General features: G+C 40.9%; 1 protein-coding gene across 1 annotated transcript in view; it reads left to right on the top strand.

Moving 5' to 3' along the window:
• The window catches only part of MAPK11 (mitogen-activated protein kinase 11), a 178,481-nt gene that overhangs the window by 41,799 nt on the left and 115,158 nt on the right, over nt 1-21,524 (top strand). The window contains exon 2 of the mRNA XM_069229665.1: nt 15,937-16,066. Coding sequence (XP_069085766.1) covers nt 15,937-16,066 — 130 coding nt within the window. The remainder of the gene's footprint in view (nt 1-15,936; nt 16,067-21,524) is intronic.

The following is a 21,524-nucleotide window of genomic DNA, read 5'->3' as shown; positions in this document are numbered from 1 at the left end:
ACTACACTATCTAGGGACTACATATATGGTTACTTTGCATTTCTTTCTTCCATTCTTTTTTTCATGTGGTTATGCTCTCTAAGGGTTGACTGTAGGATTACATGACCATGTTTCTTCCAAATGTTTTTTTTATTTTGATGTCCTCTGGGGTCTTTTCCTCAGATTGCAGTCAACATACTATAATATTCACAGCACGAATGCCCCATAATGCTTTGCAGGGTATTACTTTTGCAAAACATTTTTGCTCATAACTCAGCCTGTGGTGATCCTAGGACAATGGGACCACCTTCAAGATGCTCTTCCTGTCTACATCATCTCAGGGGGAGGGTCCCCACACTAGGTTAGTGGGAACCCCAAAATAATAACCCCTTCCCAGCGTTCAGTGTCTTTTGAACTTTCTCATGGCTGGAACTTTTGTTTTACAGCTGGGAGAAGTTTTGTTTTAAATACCTTGTTTGTAATATCATTGCAGTAGGCCTTCTAGCCCCCCCCCCCCCGCCCTAACGCCCTCTAGGTGCTAAGTATATGGTTACACTGCATTACTTTCTCCTGTTTTTTTTCATGGGGTCATGCCCTTCAGGGCCTAACAATATGGTTACATGACCATATTTCTTACAAATGATATTTTGTTATGGTGCCTTCTGTGGGCTGTTTTGAGCATTACAGTCTAATGCCAAAAGTTTATTTCTGATAACGGTTTACATGATAATTGTACATGTTTAATAATCTCGCCTTATTACAATTTTGACCTTGATTCAGGCCTACGTAACATCCTTATTACACCATGACTGTTTCAACACTCTTGATATGTTTGGATGTCCCTTATAGTTTTTCTCCTCTGTGGCTGTCTTGTGTCTTTTTTGGAGGGCAATTGTTTTAGGCAGCTAGCAACTCTAATGGTGGGGTGGTTAAAGGGGTTTTCTATTGACATTAACATTGCAGATTCAAATTAGGATGCTAAATGGCAACATTTTCATTTTTTTTCGGCAGATAGAGGAAGGTAAATGAACGTGCATTAGTTATATGCAGGATATGCAGGGAGACTGGAATTATATGGCGAAAAAATATGAAATTATGAGGCAGGGATGGTCAATTTATGTGGCAAGAAAAGTCCAGTTATGAATTTACAATGCCAGTAGCTTAACTCAGCAAATGAGAGTCCTATTGAATTGCAAATGCTTGTTTTTGACTACCACTGTCTTACACAGGTGGAATTCCCAGTGACTCAACTGAAAATATTTGAGTCATTCTTGTTAGGTCACCCTCAAAGTAGGCTTACAGTCCGTAAAGAATGCATTCCTGATCCTCAAAGATATCCTTTAGCATGTGACATTCCCCCTGTCTCCATCACTCAAACATTTTCCCTCTCTATGCTGGATATTTGTATACATCCACTATTCCTCCCCGATTCCCCTATGAAGGAGACTTTTTCTCTATTTATACTTTAGCAGTGCAGGTGGTTATAAGGAAAAAAGGGCATGTTTTATTGTTGAATATATACTAAGAACTAGGCTCACATGCGTTACTATGCTGTGTACCTTGTATTCACTCAATTTCTGGTACTCCTTTCAGGAGTATGGAGCTAATGGGATTTTTTTTTTTTAGCCTTTCGTTAAGTAGGGAAGTTTACTAATGCACTTTTTTTTTGTAAGAGGTTTTACTAGAGACTTGGCCCTGTAGAACATCTGAGCTGCTGCTGTCCTCAAAAGCCACCCTGTTCATGAAACATGGTGTGGTCATTGAGGCTTCTTTACAGCTAATAATCTGAATGAACATAACCCTGAACAGCAATTGTAGAATCTAATAATCTGAATGAACATGACCCTGAACAGCAATTGTAAATCATTGCCTGGGAGTGGAGGGGTAGTGAATTTTAAGTCTGGCCTACATAAAGCTTTTTAGCTGTTTGTTGTCAGAGACCTACTTTGTACAATACCAATACTTAAAGTAGACCTTTGGTGAGTCCATTGCTTATCATTTGCTGGCTTTTTTCTTAATCTGATTTGCTTGCTTCTTATGTGATGGCTTTCCTTTCTCTACCTCTTTGTACCACCCCTGAAGCATTTGATTGGGATGACTTGTATACTTCCACAGCTGACATTTAAGAATTGTTTGCACTTCATAGGAGTATATCTTTTTTTTTTAGGGGCGAGCCCAAAACGCTCCGTCCCTCTTCTAATCTCCCTTTAGGGGGATTTTGACCACACCCATGTTACGTCAGTCACTTTCTTTGGTTCGTGGGCTTGCCTTTTAAAATCTGCTTGTTTTCATTCGTGAAAGGCATGCATACGTCATGCCTTTTCCAGTGTTTAGCCCTCCTCGAGAGCACCGGTAAACTACAGGAAACCTACGAGGCTCTATGTTTTCCATATGGTTTCTGGACTACTTTTTCGCTTTATCCTGCAGCGCGATTGCGCTGTGTTTTACACAGCGCTTCACTCTCGTTTTTTTTGTTTTTAATTTAATGTGGCAAGAAAAGTCCGATTAGGTGTTTACAACTCTAATAGCTCCAACTCGATGTAATGCGAGACCCATTGCATTGCAAATGCTTGTTTTTTTTCTTTCCTCCATGTGTTGTTTCCTCTTTACATCTCTTCGATTTGTGTTACTCATCGCCCGTCCCAGGTTGTCAGTAAAACCATAACAATGTGTATATCTTTTGCCAAGGCTTGACAAAATTGCAGACTTTATCAGTTTATTTTTATCACCTGCATTCGATATTTTACAGGAAAGCACATACTTTGTCACATAAAGGCAGAATCCATGGCACTGGGGAAGCGGTAGGCTGCTGCAGTCATTCAGCTGTTTTTTGAGGCAAAAAGTTTATTTAGCATGACTGAAGAAAATGCACATCTCTTGTGGTGGAGGTTCATAAATCTGTTCTTTAGACTACTTCAAGTTTCAAAATGACTTGAGAAATTGTTTCACTTCCTAATCCCTTGAAGATTACATTGGTAAGTGTTTATTTTATATTCTGACACTTCCTCATTCTTTTTTAATTATATATATATATGTGTAAAATGTTTAGAAAGCAGCCTAAATTGTTCACCAAGAGTGTTCAGATTTGAAATGTACATGTCTGCTTTTCTTCCTGTAGTTGTTTTTGGCCAAGGTAATAGCTTGCCACTAGCATTGTGTAAGCAAGATCTACTGGCTTTGCGAGTGCTTGTTTCAAGATCAGTGTTCTCCTTAAGAGTGTGGTCCAGTGTTTCTGTCTTATAACTGTTAAGATACGAGAATTCAGAGCTTTGAGTGCATTTGTCAGTTTTCCTACATACCTGCGTTATCTAGTAGTGGCAACTCCTAAATTAGGTATATAGATGTCACCCATGCTGTTCCCCAATATGGTTGCAACAGTGTAGTGTTTCCTCTTATCTGGAAAGATATTGTGCATAATCTTTGCATTGCTTTCCTTGAAAATTGGAAATATTGTTTCCATGTGATCTAGTGGCTGTTCAATGAAGTGTGCTTCATTTACTAGTGAGAAACTTATTGATGTAATCAAAAATCTGCGAGGTATGCTTTTACTGTCTTTTCTTGGAGTTTCACCTACTGAAAAGTCCTTTAATGTAATTTGCTAGAGAGGGTGCAATATAGAATGGACTCAGTGACAGCTTTTTTTTTTGGTACTCCTCTAAAATGACCAAATTCTGCTACAAATAAACTTTCAGAAGTAAGTGGGGCAGTCATATGGGTCCTATACGGACGGTCCAATTCCCTTTATTTTCAGTCATGGACATCCTCTGATTTAAATGGTCTTGAGAAATATTGGGTTTATCAGTAGCAGCGACCACTTAAATAAGGACAGTGGGCACCCCTTTGCCTTTAATCCAGGATCTGATTGGAGGAAAATTGAAAAACGTGCCCCCCAGTAAAGGCTAAAAAAAAAAAAGACTGAACTACACTATTTATTTTCATCTTAATAAGGAAGTGCCCACATTGAGGATTTGCACGAAAAACTAGGAAGAGACCTGAACTATATTGAAAGAAGGATTCAGACAACGGTTATCCCCTGACCTTGTCCCACTTTGAGAGCCCAACACTGGAGCACAAGGACAGATAGCCCAACTCCTACTTCTCTCGTAGAACTATTTGGTGTGCTTTGTGTTGTGCTACAAACCCTTATATCTCGGAGATTCCCACTTTTGTTCACCACTTGCTCACTATGATATCTGATCTATATTTTGCTGTCTTAATGTGTATTTTTGCTTACACACTTCTTCTTCCCTTACCAACTGCTCCTTTTTCACAGATCCACTTTCCACCTTCGTCTTTATATCTACCCTCTGTATTCTAAGGTGGATAAATATCCAGAAATGTCAGCTGCAGGTGTTAATATTGGTTGATGAGAGATGATGTTGCATAGTTTTAAAGAATAATGCTTGTATAATAATAAAGGGGGATAAGATTGTCTACTTTTTTTTTTTTTTTTTTTGTATGCATTCCCAACATTATTGTTCTTTTTGTTCATCCCTTTTCTTGTCAAACCTAATACAATTCTAGGTTTCATTTGGAGGTTGCTTTACAGAGTTGATAATGGGGTTAAAATCTAGTAGCCTTTTGTAATGTAATTTGAGTCTGTCAGCCTCATCCCCAGTAGTACCAATTTGGAATCGCTTGGTATAGGGAAGTCTAGTTTATTTGTGGCAATCTTTGTACATGTTCATCATGGTTTATGCTTACCTTTGCTTCCCTCTCAGCATCCCCTAAAGTATGTATCCGTGGCTCCTAGTAACTTTAGTGTGTAGTAGATCTTCTGAATTGTACAATCTGTGTGTGCAGTTAGAAGTCCAGAATGTGCACTTCTGGTCCATTTTCCTTTTCTCCAGTGATTTGTATTTGATGATGTTACCGTGAATTTTTTGTATAGCCCTGCTATACCACCCTTCCAGTAGACATCTTGACACTTCTATAAGGGTGTTTTCCCTTGAAATGTTATTTTTAACAGTGGTTGCATTATGCAACCTCTAAGTTGAAAGTACTTGTGTCTTTCTCATCCCATTGCAGTAAAAGGAGTGTGCACTTTGGATTTCTCGTGATCCTTCACAAATGTATATTTCACTCTCCGATCTCCGATCTCCTTGCCTCCAATCAGTGAAAGGCATCTCTGGGTCATCCTGAAGCAAAGCTTCTATTGAATCGGTGACCTGTGTAAGTACTGAGTAGTGGGCTTCTTTAACTGTCATGCCACATATCTAGTAGCATGCCTGCAAGTTGGTCTCAATGAAGACCAACGAGGGGGAGCCAGGTAGTGTCACAAATGCTGCAGTAACTTAACTAATTTTCAAGAGATGGCATGTAAGACCTTCTAACTCTGCATATCCTATTTCACTTAACATGTTTGGCTTGGGTAATTGCCCCGTTCAGATCTTTTAGGTGGCCTACACTGTGAATGCCCATTCAGCTCACAAATGTCATATTTATAGAGACAGATTCAGACTAGTGTGTATGCATCTTCATCTTTTTATATTCATAAAAGTTTGGGTTGACGGTGATGCCTGAGCCCATTACTCTACTTCTAATGTGTATTGCTAGTTTGAAGACTAAGGCCTGTGGTTCTGTCATTGCCACCATTACGTTGTCCCTGAACAAGGATCACGTATGTTCCTCATTTAAAAAATTGCTCCAGAGCCAATAAAGTGAAATATGGAAGTTCACTTAAGGACCTTGAAAAAGTATTTGTAAATGCAGGTCAATGGAGATGTAGACATTTAATATGATATAGGTAGCCATTGTTTTTTTTTTTTTTTTTTTTTTTTTTTTAAAGTGCCATTAAGAGCTGGATCACAAAGTTGAAACTTTAAAGTTTGACCCAGATTGCTGCCTTTGAATTTGCCTTGTTAATTATGTTGACAAGGCGGTCATTACAAAAAGCTCAACAGGTATTAATGTAATAGTTTGGGGAGGAGGCCCATGCCTGTTGGAAGGGTTCACTTTAATGGTAAGAGTTGCAAGGTGAGTTCCGTGCCTATTCTACTGCCTCTTAACGCCATACCAGTAATTAAATATTTGCTAATCCGGTCCTTGCCCTCATGGGTGTAATCTTCGGGGGGGGGGGGGGGGGGGGGGGGGGAGGGGCGGTTTGCCTGTTTAGTTGTGACCAGGTCCTATTGAGGTTCGTTATCCCTTCCCTGCTACAGCCTTTCCACAAATACTTGGAAGTGAACTCACAGCTGGACATTCGTTCTGCACTGCTTCCTGTTTTCCAGTCGAAGCAGAGCGCTTTGATCCAGTTGGCACGTGCCTGTGTAATAAGTAGCAGGTTACCTTCTGGTGCTGGGAAGTTAGGGTAGATGGTGCAACATACGTTGTTATGGAAGGACAGCACCAGGGTGTGTGATTTGCTTAGAGATGAGGTAGCGAGAGTGTGCGTGTACACGCAGAGGTTATGCGTTCCCTAATGTGGCGTCGGTGCGTCATTGCAACAGTGGCCGCTGTAGATGTGAAATAGCCATTTAAACACGCGGACCACGGTTGCTCCCTCGTGCACGATAGTTTTGTGTGTCAGCGAATGCCTTGTAGTACTCCGCTGCGGACTCGCTGGCCTGCGGCCGAGCGCGAGGGCGTAACTCACTCACTGCATGGCATCGGGCCGAGGGAGTTGTCTGATTGGGAAGTGAGCGCCTCCTGTTTCCGCACGCCCATCTATGCTCGGGAAACGAGCGACTTCTCCCCAGTAAGGTGTGACCGAGAATAGTCCTTCATTGTCGTTCGATCGTCACACATTAAACACGTCCTCTTGTAGTGGACGCGGTGACGATTGAAACCGTGTTCCGGGTCTGTATTCGTTTCCTCCGTTTGGCAAGCTTTTCACCGAGATCGAAGCAACATTTTCGCAGCGAGTGCCTGGATGCACCCTCTTCCTAAGCGTGTGTAACCAGGAGAGCAGGTTTTGCATCACAGCACACGATGCCACGTCCCGCAAATCCCAGTTTGTCGCACATTGGGAGAAATCTCAAAACTTTTTAGGGCACAAAAACCCCTGGGTCTTTCCAAAGCGTGTGAATGTATTGTCAGGCACAATTTGTTTATGGAAACTAATCCCAGTTGTGGATATTTGTGCAGCTCCACTCGCACCACCCATGCTCCTCCATCCCGTGCCTCCAACGGAATCTTCTCATTCTTTTTTTATTAGAAAATAAGACTATTTTATGCCCTGTTTGACATAGCGCAGTTACGACACTGGACTCACCGCATCTCCTCGCAGCATTGAAAACCTTAAATGCAAGCTCTAATATCAGCCCGATCTATTGGCTGCAAATAGAGTAATTAAACGTTATAGATGTGTGTCATCCGTAGATGTGGCGACACCGTGCTAGACATTGCGGCAGCCATGTGCAGTTACTCATACTCTGGAGGCCCAGCAGCAGACATGAAGTACTTGACAACACTAATGACGCATATTTCCATCTTGTCTTCTTTATTCGTTTCTCTGGACTCAACCTATGCCCTCTGTGGCTAATTTTAATGGCGGATTCGTTCTCTACCGGCAGCTTTTCCTGGCTTTAGGCAAATCGGAGACCACTATTGCAACGATAAAAATAATAAAATATTCACCAAGTCTGACTTTTTTTATTATTACGAGGGTGCTTCCACTCATTCAAGCAAAATCTGCTTTAGTTTCGGAACGTCGGTTTATAAGCATTGAACAAAGTACAGCACAGAGAGTCGAGCACTCTCTAGAGCATGTCCTATTATGAAAAAGAGCCACAGTCGGATGCTGCAACAAATACGATAATTTTGAAAGTTTTCAAAAAAGTCATATGATGGCTTAATAACATCCAGAGCGAAAGGCAACTGGAAAATAAACTTTAATTCCTCCGAATAGTGGGAATTTGTTTCGGAGCCAGCCAAGTGTTTTTTTTAATCATTTTACCATTGCTTATTGTAACAGCATAACATAGCCAGATGTTTGACTTGCCTTATGTTTGGTGTTGAAGCTTCTTATCGTTTACTGCCATTATTTGGTCTGATAACTAATTATCAGGCCGTTCCACTGTCTTGGTTTCAGAATTTGATGGAATATTGGAGATATTGCATTCAGTTATATTATGTTCTGCGCATTTGTAAAGAGTGCTATCACCTGTGAGGGAATCTTGGTGTTGAGCACGTGTTCAGGCCTTGTCTCAAGGACTTGTAGCACCAACTTTTCCACTTATTGTGGAACTATGGTAGCGAGAAGAAAGGCTCAGATGTGTAGTGGGAAGGAGTTTCAAGTTTTGGGATCAACCTATGAGAAGGAGCAACCTATATAGCTGTCTGTATGCATGGGATGTGTAAGCAGTAGTTCGGCTGAGGTTTCTGTCTGGTTGATGGAAGAAGATACAATTTTTCAGGTAGTCCTGGCCTGTGTTAGGTAATTCTTTGAATGTATGTGAGGAGTTTGAACTGGGCCTGCTTGTGTATTGGGAGCCAGTGAAGCTCCTTGAGGTGTCGTGTGATGTGAGTCTTATGTGGAAGGCTGAGTACAAGCATGGCTGCCATGTTCTGGATTGCTTGTAGTTTTCTGGGGAGTTCATTGGCGATTCTGGAGTAGAGGGCATTCCTGTGATTCAGCCTGCGGGGTGATAGTTTTTCTGGAGTTGCTCTATTCCTGAGGGTTTGGAAGTGCATGCCCAGATTGTTGTCATTGATGATCCGGAGGTTCCTTGTTGTTGTAGGGTGGGTCTGAGGCTGGCCTGTGAGGTGTTTGTAGAGCCCGAATTTCTTTGGATATGTAAGAGTTTAAAAGTCACATCAAATAGCAGTAAAGAGATGTTTGGACAATTTCATGTAACTTTTGCTTATCACCTTAGTGGGCTTAAAACGTTATACATTTTCCTTCTTTTTGTTGAGTGCTTAAGTGTTACTGGGACCTTTTTCGCACTAGCTGTGTAAGTGAAATCCTAGGGAGGATAGTATTTGTAAGTAACGGGGTTGGCATCACAAAGAAATTAGGTAAGTCTTCATTTTTGAAAGAACACGTGATTTAGGTTTCCCCAGTGACAAAAGAATTGAATTCCACCATAATGCTCCTTGAACTAATAAGGTAGTATAAGTGCAACTTTTAGTCTTTGAAAATATACTTGTTGCCGAAAGTAAGCAGACATAACAGGTACAGCATTCAAACAGGTTAGTGAATTACACTGCAGTGTTTTTGTGAATTACACATAAGAATTGAAAGTTTACTTTAACTGGAAGCCAGTGGAGGATCTTTTTGAGAACTAGAGAAATATGATGGTTCTAGCAGGCTCCACTAACCAGCTTAGAAGCAATATTTTAAAGAGTTAGTTTAGAGATCTGGAATTTGCAGAGACCTATATTCACTTCATTGCAGTTACGGGTACAGAAAGATGCAGTGGCTGTTGCCATTAGATGCCCGTACCTTTTTTTTTTTTTTTTTTTAAAGGTCTGAATTTGATACTGAAAAAATTTGGTTACAGCAGTGATTTGAATTCTAAAACAGAGCTCAATATCCAACTGGATGTATAGATTTCTAATTTACCTGGTGGAGACATGTCCCCTGGGTCGTGTCCCCAATCCCACTAGCACCTCTGTCTTACTTTTTATTCACCTTGAAGATGTTGCTTCCAGTGATGGGCATCCATACGTCAGATTCCAAAAGTGTAGCTGTTATTTATGATGGAAGCATTGAAGCACTGGAAATTCAATATATTAAGTATGTATGAGAGAAAGTGAATTCTGTGACTCCTAATCAATTTAGCTAGAGGGAGCGTGAACCTCAAAGATCATTGGAGTGAACACACATTGACAAAGCCGAAAGACTGACCACCAATGTCAGGCCTGTTGGCTTTGCTAATGCTTGTTTATTTTATTGTTTACCATATCTTGTTGAAACAGATTACACAGATGTTTTCCCCATTAATAATATTTTTGGGAAATACTAGAATGCATCAACCCATTTTACTAAATGAGGCTTCAAAGAAATGGTACCTAACATTTCACAGTAATTTAGCAAAACATTGTTTATCCTAGCTGCACTTTTTTGTGAACTTATTATTTTGAAAGCAAATAATCCGCAATCCTGCTTTCATGCTTCTGGTAATATTTGCATCTAATCAGAGAGCATTCTGGGAGCATTATGCATATCCTCATATTGTTAAAATGTGCAAGTGTGCTCACAATTTATTTACTGGAACCACTATAACTAGTGCAGTCCGAGCATACAACATTTATTTAGATCAATCAACCTGATAATAAAGGCTCTGCATTAATGAACCATAAATAGATGTTCAAGCTGCATTAACATATGGGAAGAAATATTAACTCGGCTGCAGACATTTTTCTTCCCTGTTCCATGTGTGGAACTGTAAACTGGCATCGAAAGGGTTTGTGCTGCACAGGGTTGTGTCTTCTAGTCCAAAGGCAAAAATAAACATGAAAACTTTTTGTCCTTGACACCAAACAAAATAAGGCCTGAGCGTCGAGCTTTAGGGATTCCACACCCCTGGACAATTTGCTGTGCATGTACTGATGGGAAAAAGGCTCAATGAAACCCAGAGCTGGATACCAACTATCATGCCATAACACAAAGCACACCACGTATGATGTTCCGGATATACATATGTTTGTTTGAGATTTACGTACTTCTATGGTTACAAGTAGGAATTTCTTAAGTTTAGAGACATCACTTATTTAGGATACAGGGACCCTTACTCTACAAAGCGACGTGCGTCATCAGGTGGGGGGAGGGTGCAATATCCTAAGGACATCCTGATGGAGATCTTTTATTTTCAGTCCGAAAAAACAATCTGACCTGGAAAACTTCCCCCTTGTGAGAATTCTCTCTTTTCATCCAGAGGGTTAATAGTAATAGATTAGGCCAGTAAGAAACGGCTAGATAAAGTTACCTATGGTAAGCAATAATATGAAAATTGTTTTAGTGTCTGGATTCTGTGGTAAGATAAAAACAGGAATGGATTTGCTGGGGACTATTATCCTCAGAATTCTAACATGCCAATCTGTTTCTTCCCTTTGGAGGGTCCCTGGGGTTCATGGCATTCACTAGGACCAGTTCAAATGCCCTAATGTTATATGGTGGTAGGTTTTCAAATATATACTTTTAACATGCCTTAAATCTTTGTGCAAACTACTATTAAAAAAAATAACTAACATGAAGGTCTGTGGTAAATGTAGCTCTAACTAAATGTAATCAGCTTTCTGGGGAAGGCAGGCCTGGATGTGCCTTGTGGGAGGTTTTCCTCCAGTTACGGCTTACCAGTGATTTTTACCTTAATATGTGCCATTGTGTCCTCACTGCCAAGTCCTACCTACTGGGAGAGCAGAGTGCTGTGACTGAATTCTCCTAATTCTGTAGAATTATAGCACAAATGCCACTGTCAGTGTTTACTTGTCAGAGCCATGAGGACAGACTCCGTCATGGACTCAGTCCCGTTCTAACCTGCTCACCGTTTAACAAAAAGATTGTTAAACTAGTTACTGCCACGTTGATAAGTTTCCTGGTATCTTGCAGGTTAGAAATGGGGCATCTTAGAAAAGGGGCATCATCTAGATTTTCAGTATTTGGAATGGAAAGGGGAAGGGTGTCACCATTTGCTTTCAGTTCTGATTGTAATGAGCCAATGATCGACAAGACAGTGAGTTGCCATATTTAGGGCATTCTCCAGTATAGCTTGGCAGATTTCACCTCCACTTGTGTCTTTGGGGAATGTGAGTGTCCTTTGTTCTCAGTCTAACCTAGGTTACCTAGAGTGGCATTGAATAGATATGATATGTGGTTATCCTGGGTACAGGGTTGTGGAATTCCTATAGCCTGACACCCAGGAGATATTTTGTTTGGTGTCAAGAACAACAAGTTTTCATTTTTTTGCCCTTGGGGCAAACCCCTACAGCACAAACCCTTTGGATGCCAGTTTACAGTTCCACATATGAAGCAGGAAAGGGAGTTGTTCGCAGGTAAGTTAATATTTGTGCCAATATGTTAATGCGGTTCGAGCTTCTATTTGTGGTTCATTAATGCAGAGCTTTAGGTTGACCGATCTAAATAAATGTTGTAAGCTCAAATTGCACTAATTACAGTGGTTCCAGTACAAAGTGTGTACACTTTTGCAAAGTTTAATAATATAAGGTTAAGTATAATGCTCCCAGAATGCTCTCTGATTAGATGCAAATATTCCCAGAAGCTTGAAAGCAAGATTGAGGATTCTTTGCTTTGAAAATAATAAGTTCACAAAAAAGTGCAATTGGATAAAAAATGTTTAGCTAAATTACTGTGAAATTTTAGGTAGTTTCTTTGAAACCTCTTTTGTAAAATGGGTTGATGCATGCTAGTATTTCCAACAAAATATGCGTAATGGGAAAAATATTTGTGATCAATTTTAACAAGATATGGTAAACAAGAAAAATAAACAAGCATTAGCAAAGCCAATATGTCTGACATTGGTGGACGGTCTTTTGGTTTTGTCAATGCATGTCTTGTTTTGACATGGCTTTTGTTTAACTTAATTGTTGTTGGAGCTGCCAGGGCCTTATCATTGTAACAAACATTGGCAAAAAGCTAAAATATATTTTCGTTTCAAAAAGGGCACATCGCCAGAGTAGTTCCTGGCACTGAACAAAACTACTTTGGGTGCCGATATGCTCCATGTGAAAGAGCTTACTAACAGTGAAGTCAGCTAATACATGGATAAATATAAAGGGATAGAATTTTAATAAAAACAAAAGGTCTTGTTTAACTCTAGACCTTATTAAGCGCCCTTAAAACATACACGTTAGTAGGCTTGCATAGACTTAAAAGGGCATCACAACCCTGAAGCTATTGCTTACAACTACTTTCAGCCCCAGTATGTAGATCTGCAGAAAGTTGGCAAAATAAGGAAATTGCTAGTATTCAAGCCCTACTATATTGTTAGCCCTGGCATAATCACAGATGTGATTATCCGAGGTCTTATCTAATGAGATTGCTGCCATAATCTGTTGCTGCATTGTATGGCACCAAAGGAACAAGTAGATATTCTTACAGGACGAGTAGATATATGAAGCAACCTGTCCCATGGACAAGTAAATATTTTTTTAAATTCCACAGGTGTGTTTAAAGCAAGGTTTGTTTGTGTGAGTTGAGACTTTTCGTCGCGCAGATTTGTAGCATCATATCCTACTGAGATGAGTGATCATAGCCACAATATCAATACTAACAAGGTATTTTAACTCTTCACAGTTCCACTGATGTAAATCCCAAATGTGTAGTAACGTCTAAGTTCAATAATACTTGTAAGATATGGAACACATCCTTGGTGATGTTTGAAAGTTTTAATTCTAGATAATACAGGGAGTGCAGAATTATTAGGCAAGTTGTATTTTTGAGGATTAATTTTATTATTGAACAACAACCATGTTCTCAATGAACCCAAAAAACTCATTAATATCAAAGCTGAATATTTTTGGAAGTAGTTTTTAGTTTGTTTTTAGTTTTTCGCTATGTTAGGGGGATATCTGTGTGTGCAGGTGACTATTACTGTGCATAATTATTAGGCAACTTAACAAAAAAAAATATATACCCATTTCAATTATTTATTACCAGTGAAACCAATATAACATCTCAACATTCACAAATATACATTTCTGACATTCAAAAACAAAACAAAAACAAATCCGTGACCAATATAGCCACCTTTCTTTGCAAGGACACTCAAAAGCCTGCCATCCATGGATTCTGTCAGTGTTTTGATCTGTTCACCATCAACATTGCGTGCAGCAGCAACCACAGCCTCCCAGACACTGTTCAGAGAGGTGTACTGTTTTCCCTCCTTGTAAATCTCACATTTGATGATGGACCACAGGTTCTCAATGGGGTTCAGATCAGGTGAACAAGGAGGCCATGTCATTAGATTTCCTTCTTTTATACCCTTTCTTGCCAGCCACGCTGTGGAGTACTTGGACGCGTGTGATGGAGCATTGTCCTGCATGAAAATCATGTTTTTCTTGAAGGATGCAGACTTCTTCCTGTACAACTGCTTGAAGAAGGTGTCTTCCAGGAACTGGGAGTTGAGCTTGACTCCATCCTCAACCCGAAAAGGCCCCACAAGCTCATCTTTGATGATACCAGCCCAAACCAGTACTCCACCTCCACCTTGCTGGCGTCTGAGTCGGACTGGAGCTCTCTGCCCTTTACCAATCCAGCCACGGGCCCATCCATCTGGCCCATCAAGACTCACTCTCATTTCATCAGTCCATAAAACCTTAGAAAAATCAGTCTTGAGATATTTCTTGGCCCAGTCTTGACGTTTCAGCTTGTGTGTCTTGTTCAGTGGTGGTCGTCTTTCAGCCTTTCTTACCTTGGCCATGTCTCTGAGTATTGCACACCTTGTGCTTTTGGGCACTCCAGTGATGTTGCAGCTCTGAAATATGGCCAAACTGGTGGCAAGTGGCATCGTGGCAGCTGCACCCTTGACTTTTCTCAGTTCATGGGCAGTTATTTTGCGCCATGGTTTTTCCACACGCTTCTTGCGACCCTGTTGACTATTTTGAATGAAACGCTTGATTGTTCGATGATCACGCTTCAGAAGCTTTGCAATTCTAAGAGTGCTGCATCCCTCTGCAAGATATCTCACTATTTTTGACTTTTCTGAGCCTGTCAAGTCCTTCTTTTGACCCATTTTGCCAAAGGAAAGGAAGTTGCCTAATAATTATGCACACCTGATATAGGGTGTTGATGTCATTAGACCACACCCCTTCTCATTACAGAGATGCACATCAACTAATATGCTTAATTGGTAGTAGGCTTTCGAGCCTATACAGCTTGGAGTCAGACAACATGCATAAAGAGGATGATGTGGTCAAAATACTCATTTGCCTAATAATTCTGCACTCCCTGTAGATACAACTTGGCATTCCCAGAGCCATAAGAATCAGATCAGGCTCCGGTACATTGGATAATGAGCTTGATACCAATGTTGTGTTCTCAATCTGGGGCCTAGGCTCTTCTGTTGATTTTTTTTTTTGGCTGAGAAATTTGACATGTATTAATGAATTTGTTCTGAAAATGTACTCCTTCATAAAAATGAAACAAAATAATCAAGAGGTTTATTCTGAATCTTCCTTGAAGCCATGTCCTTTGAATTGTTGACTCAATGGGTGTAGAGCCTTTAGTTGTTGGGGAAAGACCCACATTTGCTGCTTTTATGTCTCACTGGAAGCAGGTGTGATGATTTATGATGTTCATTTGAATGAGTAAAGTATGTATTAAATGTTTGAAAGATCATGTCCATTTGGGCAGGAGAGGTAGACCAAGCACAAAATAAAATACAGAACAAATATATGTAGTGTGGGAATATATGAGAAACTGTCTAATATATTTTTTGTAATGCAACCTAGGACCGTCTGAATCTCCAAGCTCTAAAGATAAATGACATAAATGACTGGTAACCTGAATGATTTAGATGATCTAAAGAGACAACCTTGTTAAGTAAACTTGATATAGCTGATTAATAGACTGCTTGTGACTTCATGTTAGAATGTTTCTGCAGACTACTTGGAGGGCGTTGACCCATCTCACAAAACATTGCGTTGATGAGCACCTCTCCCACCTGCTGCCCACTAGGCTCTTTCAGCCCCATACACCTTCCCTCCACCCAACTCTTCTGCATACTCTTCCTGCCCCTTCTCACCCCCTCACCCCCCCCCCCCCCAGTTGCTCCTCTTGCCCTGGTCTGAACCGTGGAAAAAGGATTCTCAAGAAGTGCGAGTAGTCAGTATATTGAAAAGCTAGTTTTAGCAGGCAGTATTTTTGGATTGATTACATTTTAATTCTTGAATTAAAGAGATCAATGATCTAGGTGCTGGACAAATGAGCCTTGTTCTGTTGTTAAATTAAATTTAGCATTAGCATGAATAGAAATGTTCACCTGCCTTTGCAAAGCCTTTGCATTATAAAAATGATGGTATCTATCCTCTTATTTCCTATTTGTTTTACTTCAGCTCAACGTATGATACCAAAACGAGGCAAAAGGTAGCAGTGAAAAAGCTTTCGCGGCCATTCCAGTCACTTATTCATGCAAGAAGAACTTACAGGGAACTGAGGTTACTCAAGCACATGAAACATGAAAACGTAAGTGATTTCCTCTTGCCCACTTCTCGCTTAGATTTCATCATTCTGCACTGTTCACTGTTTGACCTGCATAAGAGAATGGTGTGTACTTAACCCTGCATGTGAGCATTGACATAGAAACATATAGCTTTAAAGTGACTAATAACTGGATTTCCTGTATAATATGATGTATTTATTTTTCTTAATAAAGTGTTGTTCTGACCCCAAACTCTGGTTTAATAAATTTACGTGAATTGTGAAGTCCATGTGTCACCTCCCAGAGACAGCAGATAGGGTGAGAAACAGCTTGATGAGAATCAGCCACCATTTAAATAATCAAGGAGAAAACAAACATCTCATCTCCTCTCTCATTACATTTCTGTTGCTTAAAAGTAATTCATTTGCTGATGAGACCTTTTTGGGTGTGTTTATTGCACTTTTCTCACTGAGTGCAAGAGATCAGGAATTCCTCTCCGTGTTCACGCACATTCTGAGCTAGGATGGTAGCTTGTGTATCAACTGCCATGGAAATGCTTTTGTAGTAAAACTTTCAAATTTACTCTACACATCTATAGCCAGAGGTCTCTGTGTGAAGGAGCAAGAGACTGAAGAATTAAAGACTGGGGGCCATGGAGAAACCATGTTTTCTAAGGAGTAAAATTACCTTAACCAGATATAGGAACACTATTACATGTCCTGAAGATGCCTTCAAATCTGGCTACCACTTCAGGTGGACCTCCCATGTCCGCAACAGAGAGAAGGTCCTGTACATGCGAGTTTCCATAGCCTATGCCTACCTACGTGGAGATTGAGGCACAGGCTATATGCTTTTCATTTGTTGCAGTAATCAATAATTTCATTGCAATCTGATGCTCCTCGACAAAGTCCATCTACGGTGGGCACTGAGGGAAGTTCGTTGCCTGGTGTGGTGTTCAAGGTGTCACTCATAATACCTATCCTTTGCAGGCCAAACATTCAGATGTGTTTTGGTTTGTTTTATCGCTGGCCCAGGAAGGGCTTGCAGTAGGCACATTAAGGGTAACCTGTCTCACCTTTCTTTGTTTACATCATCAACCTCCTCTATTTAAATCATCTGTTATTGGTCTCACCAAATGTCCAACACAAGTTTTTTTTCTTCTTTTTTTTCCCACCACCCCCATGAATGTTGAATGGGTATTGAATGGCTGTTGATTCCTGACATCTGCCCAACTGCCGTGTGGGTGTTGGTGCCGCCGTTAATGAAACACTTCTACTTTTGGCAGTCAAGTCCAACAGGAGGGTCATTTTGTCTGCTCAGTCTGCAAACCTGAGCACACTCCCCAAACCCTCCACCTTTGGAGGTAGTGTTATGGTGTTTTCTTAAAGGAAGAAGTCTGTCATTAAAAGTATACATCAGAAGAACAAGATACTTTGTTAATGCTGTTTCTGACAGATACTCTGTCTAGCCACCGTCTCCACTGCCCTCCTGACTCTTTGTTCTGTTCAGCCAACTCCTGAACGGCTTAATAAAGTTTCAAGCTAGGGTTTGACACACGGTCATCTGAATTTTTTCTTACCGCTCTGTGCCTGATAATGTTTAAGGAGAAATATTAAGAAATGTGAGCTTGCAGAGGTGGCACCTATTGCGCAACTTTGTTCAGTTACTGTAACTGGGCGCATGGAGCAGCTCTGAGCTGGACATCCCCCAGGGGCACTACTCAGAGCCCCGGAGTAGAGGTCAAACCTCTACGTCCCACAGACGCTGGAACAGAGGGGACTGGATACAAAAACAAGGAAGGCGCCAAGAGGCAGGATCAGGACGCGCCTGGGAAGACGGAGGAGAATACGAGGAGGACGGAGGAAAAGGTGAGGAGGTCACAAAAACGAATGAGGAAGATGAAGATGAAGATGGAGAGGGAGACCACGCGAAGGAGCCGGCCAAGTTCCAGGAGGAACGTGGCCCCACCAGGTACGTGCCACAAGCTGGGGAAGGGAGAGAGAATCAACCAAAAAGACAAAGGGGAGGGGAGCACTATCGGACTGGTTCACTATTTTTATTTTTTTATTTACAAGAAAATATAAAAAAAAAGAATTTTATTAAAGAAAAGAGAAAATCCACTGGAAGGAAAACAAAAAAAAAAGAAAGACACTGGTTGAAAAGGGATACTAACATAAGGAAGAAATAGGACAAAGAGAAGAGGACGTAAGAAGTCTGAAAACTAAAGCGAAAGGGCCACAGACCAAGAAAAGAGGGGACTCACTTAGAGACTAACATCACGGGGAAAAGGGGTGCAGAAAATAAGAGAAAAACAAAAACCCAGAAAGAGAGAAGGAAGAGCCAGAGAGGAAAAAGTAATACTTAACCTAAAGACAAACGTACCTTTTGAGACGGCCTTCTTATTTTCTCTCCCTCTCTCACGCTGGACCATCCTCTCGATCCCTGAGGCGCGCCACCTTGGTAAAAGAGACAAAACAAAGAAAAATAAGGAACAAGGAAGAAAAAAAAAGGAAGAAATAGCCTACAGACATACAAACAAGTAGAAATAAATAATAACTGAAGGAAGAGACGATTTATTAGAAAAGACAAAATAAAAGAAGTCCGTAAAGATAATTTGCATACTTACGTGTCCATTTTTACTTACCTGTTAGTTACCTTCCTGGGCGGCATAGAGTCGCCACTTAACAGGATCACTCCACCTGTTAGCACAGAAGAACACTGCTGAGAAGATTCTCCGGATGCAGTCTGGGGGTATTCATTTTTAAAAAATGTTTTTCTTTTTAAATTAGTTTTGAGATAATAAAAAAGGTGCAAATGTTTTTCCACAGTTCTCGCTCGTGAAGCCTCATTGAACCACATATAATAGGCTCATGTACTGTAAAGTAGAACCGTTAATGAGTGAAGATGGGGAATATGGTTATTACATACAATAGTATTTATGACTATGCTATCAGTTTGCTGTATTGCTAGTTGCACTACCTTCTTACTTGTTAAGTTAGTGTGATACTTGATCTTTAGAGAGGTAGCTACCTTTGTTGCACTAGGGTTTAGTAGGGAGGGTGAAGAATATCTGCCAGCATGTTACCAAATTGATTATAGCTCATTCAGAAGGGCCAAACTTTAGAATTTGTATACCTTTAGGGACTGAACTACCAGGAGATATTCTTAAGGTGAGAAATCTGAACTTAGGGTATTAATCAGAAAGAATGTTATTGAAGCTAAATAACATGTGTATCACATCAGTGCTAACAGTCTCCTTCAAGACTACCAACTAGGCCACAGATCACAGTTCAGCAGAGTCACTGTTACATTACAAATCATATATGATGCCCTCCTGATTAACCGTCCCCACACACCCACCCTCTTCCAAACCATAAAGTCTGAAATGGGTTTCATTGGCAACTTCTCCCACTGGCGCTCATTCCATCGCTCAGTCGGTTCACATGGGCAGCTTGAGGTCTCAAAAGCTCACTAGCTGCAGAGTCCTTCATGTTATAACGGGCGTCCTGTCAAGCTCAATCCCTTGCATCTCTACTCTCCAATAATGGCATTCAAGTATGTTAACTACTCTCAAATCTGTTTGAAAGTCTCCTCCACTCCAGGGATCCACTTCATCAAACACTTTGCTACATCTTATTTGGACTTACCTATGACTCAACACCACAAGATAAAATTCCTTCTGTTCTCTAAGAGCAACAAGCAACAACTAGTCTAAACGTGGTTCAGCGACCTAAACTTAAACAAATTCTAACTCCAATGTACATTCCAAGGGACTGGGACAGTAAAATTACAGAATATATTGAGCAGTAAACGAAGCCTGCATGGTACCATTTGTCTCTGCTGAAGAATGAGAAACCATTCCTTCCAGAAAGCAACTTCAGGTCTGTCATTCAAACCTTCTTTTGAGAACTGGATGATAGCAATACTCTACTTCACTCCTTCTTAGAATCCATACTGGCCAAAGGCTTCCTACAAACGACAGCATATCTTATCAGTGGCCTGTGGAAATAAGATCTCATCATCTCCCTTAGATGGAGCTCCACTCGCTCCCCTGCCAGCCTGCACCATCTTCAAAATCAGCTGTATTGTCTGCAAAGCCATAACCTCAGTCATCCATGGCTTTCTGGGTGATGTACTCAAGACCTCCAGAGGTCTGAAGCATGCCCACAGCCAGGGCACCATCATACTGGAGATAAAGTGAAGAACAAAAAAAGTTAACCCATCTTCTCCATTTACGCACTGAGATCTTTAACAGTATCCTTGTGCACCATCAGGAATCCGCCAACCATGCTACAATTTAAAAAAAGAACTGAAGACGCACCTAGGAAAGATACTGGAGGACCAAGACTGGAAGAAGATGTGTGACTATGCTCTGAAAGCATCCCGGAACTCCTATTTTAAGTATACTCTATTTGTTTTGTAGGACACCTCAGTGTATGTACATGGATGCTGGATTTCTTTTCATATGGTGAGGATTGCCCCATAGCTAGTAAGTTTTGATGGTTAGTTACAAGCTGGCTAGCTGAAGCACTAGTTCAAGCAAATGTTTACACTTCATAATGTTGTTTGCTGTGCCTTTCTGGAGACCCATAGTGCAAAATGTGGGGAATAAATGTATAGATCTAACCTGGCTGTTGTCAAAATGATATGGAAGTCTTCTGAAGTCTCCATTTACATTTATGAGAGTAGTTAGTAGTGCAGGGGGCTATAAATCATGAGAAACCTTCACAACTGGAACAGGTGAAAGTATTCCTGGGAACAACCCTGGATTCAAGAACAACATGGGCATACATTGTCTCCAAGACAGCAATTGTAGAGCAAACCCACCTTTACCCAAAGGGACAGTCTGACAGTGAAGACTATCATGAAATTGAAGGGCATGATGGCATCGTACAACCCCCTCGTACCACATGGAAGACTGCCGATGCACCACAAACCGGAAAAGATCTGCAGTGTATGGTCAAAACCACAAGCAGCTGGGAGGCTCTAGTGGTTGTCACAGCAAGGGTGCAAAAAGAATGGTAGAACCCAACAAATGCCCTGTCAGGGAGACCATTCAAATCACCAGTCCCGCAGTGACCAGAACAACAGACACATCCCACAAAGGCTGGGGAGCGCATGTAGACAACCTGAAGGTCAGAGGACTCGAAGGTCCTACGGACTCTGTGAAACACACAAACTATATGAAGCTAAAGACAGTTTTTCTAGCATTGAAAGCATTCCAAGTGCATGTAAAGAGGCAGACAGCACTGGTCCAGATGGACAAAACAACTATTTTCTATCTCATCAAGTAGTGAGGAACAAATTAATTCCTACTGTTGAGACTAGCACAGGAGATATGAAGATAGGTGAGCCAAAGGAACAATACACTAATAGCAATCCACTTCATGGGGAGGTAGAACACTGAGGCAGACAGATTGAGCAGGCATGGAAGCACCTGTCCCCGAATAGGAGATAAAACAGGAGGTACTGGACAAGGTTGGGGAATACCAAACATTGACC

This window comes from Pleurodeles waltl, chromosome 4_1 (genome assembly GCF_031143425.1).
Source record: "Pleurodeles waltl isolate 20211129_DDA chromosome 4_1, aPleWal1.hap1.20221129, whole genome shotgun sequence".
NCBI classification, from domain to species: Eukaryota; Metazoa; Chordata; class Amphibia; order Caudata; family Salamandridae; genus Pleurodeles; species Pleurodeles waltl.
Note: the sequence above shows the minus strand (reverse complement) of the source record. Positions and strands in the feature narration are given on the sequence as shown.